The following is a 2,157-nucleotide window of genomic DNA, read 5'->3' as shown; positions in this document are numbered from 1 at the left end:
ATTCCTCATTTACAGGGGTAAGATGATGAGCATATAGAAATATTCAAGCCTAAAATTAGCTGGAATAGGGCTGGGCATATGGCTTAGTTGCCAAAGTGCTTTCCCCATAAGCATGAAGACCTGAATTTGAATCCCCATGAACAGTGTAAAACCAAATAATGTGGTGTGTATCTGTATGCATGGCAATGTCTGTCTTATAGAGTTTTGAGGACACGCCTAGTATATTTGACAAAACCTGGAGGGTTACAAGAGTCAGTGTTAGGTATAAATTCTATTGTCCAACTCCCATGACAGTGGTGCTTTCACCTATGTGATGTTCTTTTAATCTGTTTCTGAAAAATACACCCACTTTATGCCAGGTAAAATTAGAAACTATCAAATAGTATAACTAAAGAAGTTTTATTAAATTCATTTTTTCCAAGTTTCAAGCAAACACTGGGCAAGAAAATCAGATTAGACATTCTGCATGCACTATACATATAACAGCCTCATTAAATACTTAAACCTATAAATAAAGTGTATAAAATTCTACTTAGGCAACAAATTGAATTTCTGGGAATCCAAACAATGGAAAAGATATGGATTCCTAAAGCCAGTCTTGTCTCCAAGAGAATATTGAGTGGAACTCAATAAAAGCACAAAATGCAAATGCAAACAAATTTAGAAATTGACCTTTGCAGTGTGCTCTTGCCATGAAGAGAAAATAGTAGTAAGAATTAGGCTTTGGAGATTAGGCAGACCACAGTAAAAAGTACAAGTCAAGAAAAAGATTTTTATGGTTTAAACACAAACATAGATGACCTCTGAGACACACTCTTCATATTGACAGATAACCTTACAATGTCATTAAAATGCTTCACTTTTTTGAGAAAACTTCAATCTTTTTTGTCATGTGTTTGAAAGCATCTTTCACTTGCTTGTTCCGCAGTGTATAAATGAAAGGGTTCAACATGGGTGCCACAGATGTACTGAGCAGAGCTATGCCTTTATTTAAGGACACTCTTTCCTTGGCAGAGGGCTTCACATACATGAAGATGCAGCTGCCGTACGAAATGGATACAACAACCATGTGTGATGAGCATGTAGAAAAGGCTTTCCTCCTCTGCTGAGCAGAAGGGATTCTTAGAATGGTCCTGATGATGTGTGTGTAGGAAAGGACCACCAGCACCAGCGTAACCAGGAGAGTCAAAATGGCAGAGAAAAGCATTATCAGTTCGATAGTGTCTGTTCGTGTGCAGGAGAGTTGAAGAATAGGAGAGACGTCACAGAAGAAGTGGTCAACGGTGTTGGCTGCACAGAAATCAAGCTGGAGCCCCATAAGGAGTGGTGGGAAAATTATCAGGAAACCAGACAACCAGGAAGCAAAGACCAGCAGATTGCAGACTCTGCTACTCATGATGGTCAGGTAATGCAGGGGTTTGCAGATGGCCACATAGCGGTCATAGGACATGGCAGCCAGAAGAAAAAATTCAGTTGCCCCCAAGAGAATAGTGAAAAACAGCTGTGCTGCACAATCATTATAAGAAATGTTTTTATCACCTGTGGCCATACTAACAAGGAATTTGGGGATGCAGACAGTTGTGAATGAGATTTCCAAAAATGAGAAATTCCGAAGGAAAAAATACATGGGTATCTTGAGATGAGAATCAAAGAGGGTGAGAGTGATGATAGTTAGGTTCCCCACAATACTCAGCATGTATGTGAAAAAAAGTAGAAGAAAAATGACCACCTGTAATTGTGGGTCATCTGTCAATCCAAGAAGAATGAAGACTGTCACTGATGTGTGGTTTTTCATAGCTGACCTCTATATTAAAAAATTAGAAATGAAGAGTAAATGATGAGATAGCTTCTTGTCTTGAAATTCTTTATAAACATACTGCTGTTCACACTTACTTAACCTGCTTCAATGGCTACTCCTCAGTAGTAGCCCATACACCTCCTTTAAACTATGTGCTGTTTACTCACTAAGTAAATGCAAGTTTTGAATGTTGTTCTATTCTTCAAAAGTCTACAAATCTAAGCAAGTCCAAAAGATAATATATTGCATTGACAAAGTCATGTAGATGTAAAATCAAATGCACACAAGAATTATCATAACATTTTAATGTTAATTTTCTGTACTATATTTAGAAATCTACTTGTGTTTATTACTCTGTG

General features: G+C 37.6%; 1 protein-coding gene across 1 annotated transcript; it reads right to left on the bottom strand.

Moving 5' to 3' along the window:
* Positions 1 to 856: 856 nt before the first annotated feature.
* Positions 857 to 1,828, bottom strand: LOC101613385 (olfactory receptor 6C74). The gene has a single exon (XM_004649935.2). It carries the CDS (start codon positions 1,793 to 1,795, stop codon positions 857 to 859), a length of 939 nt encoding a protein of 312 aa, XP_004649992.1. The 5' UTR covers positions 1,796 to 1,828.
* Positions 1,829 to 2,157: the final 329 nt, after the last annotated feature.

The sequence above is a fragment of the Jaculus jaculus genome, chromosome 6 (genome assembly GCF_020740685.1).
Source record: "Jaculus jaculus isolate mJacJac1 chromosome 6, mJacJac1.mat.Y.cur, whole genome shotgun sequence".
In the NCBI taxonomy this organism is placed as follows: Eukaryota; Metazoa; Chordata; class Mammalia; order Rodentia; family Dipodidae; genus Jaculus; species Jaculus jaculus.
Note: the sequence above shows the minus strand (reverse complement) of the source record. Positions and strands in the feature narration are given on the sequence as shown.

Bases quoted from the DNA above. Each gene is read 5' to 3' on its own strand.
- LOC101613385 (XM_004649935.2), bottom strand. From the start codon at position 1,795: ATGAAAAACCACACATCAGTGACAGTCTTCATTCTTCTTGGATTGACA.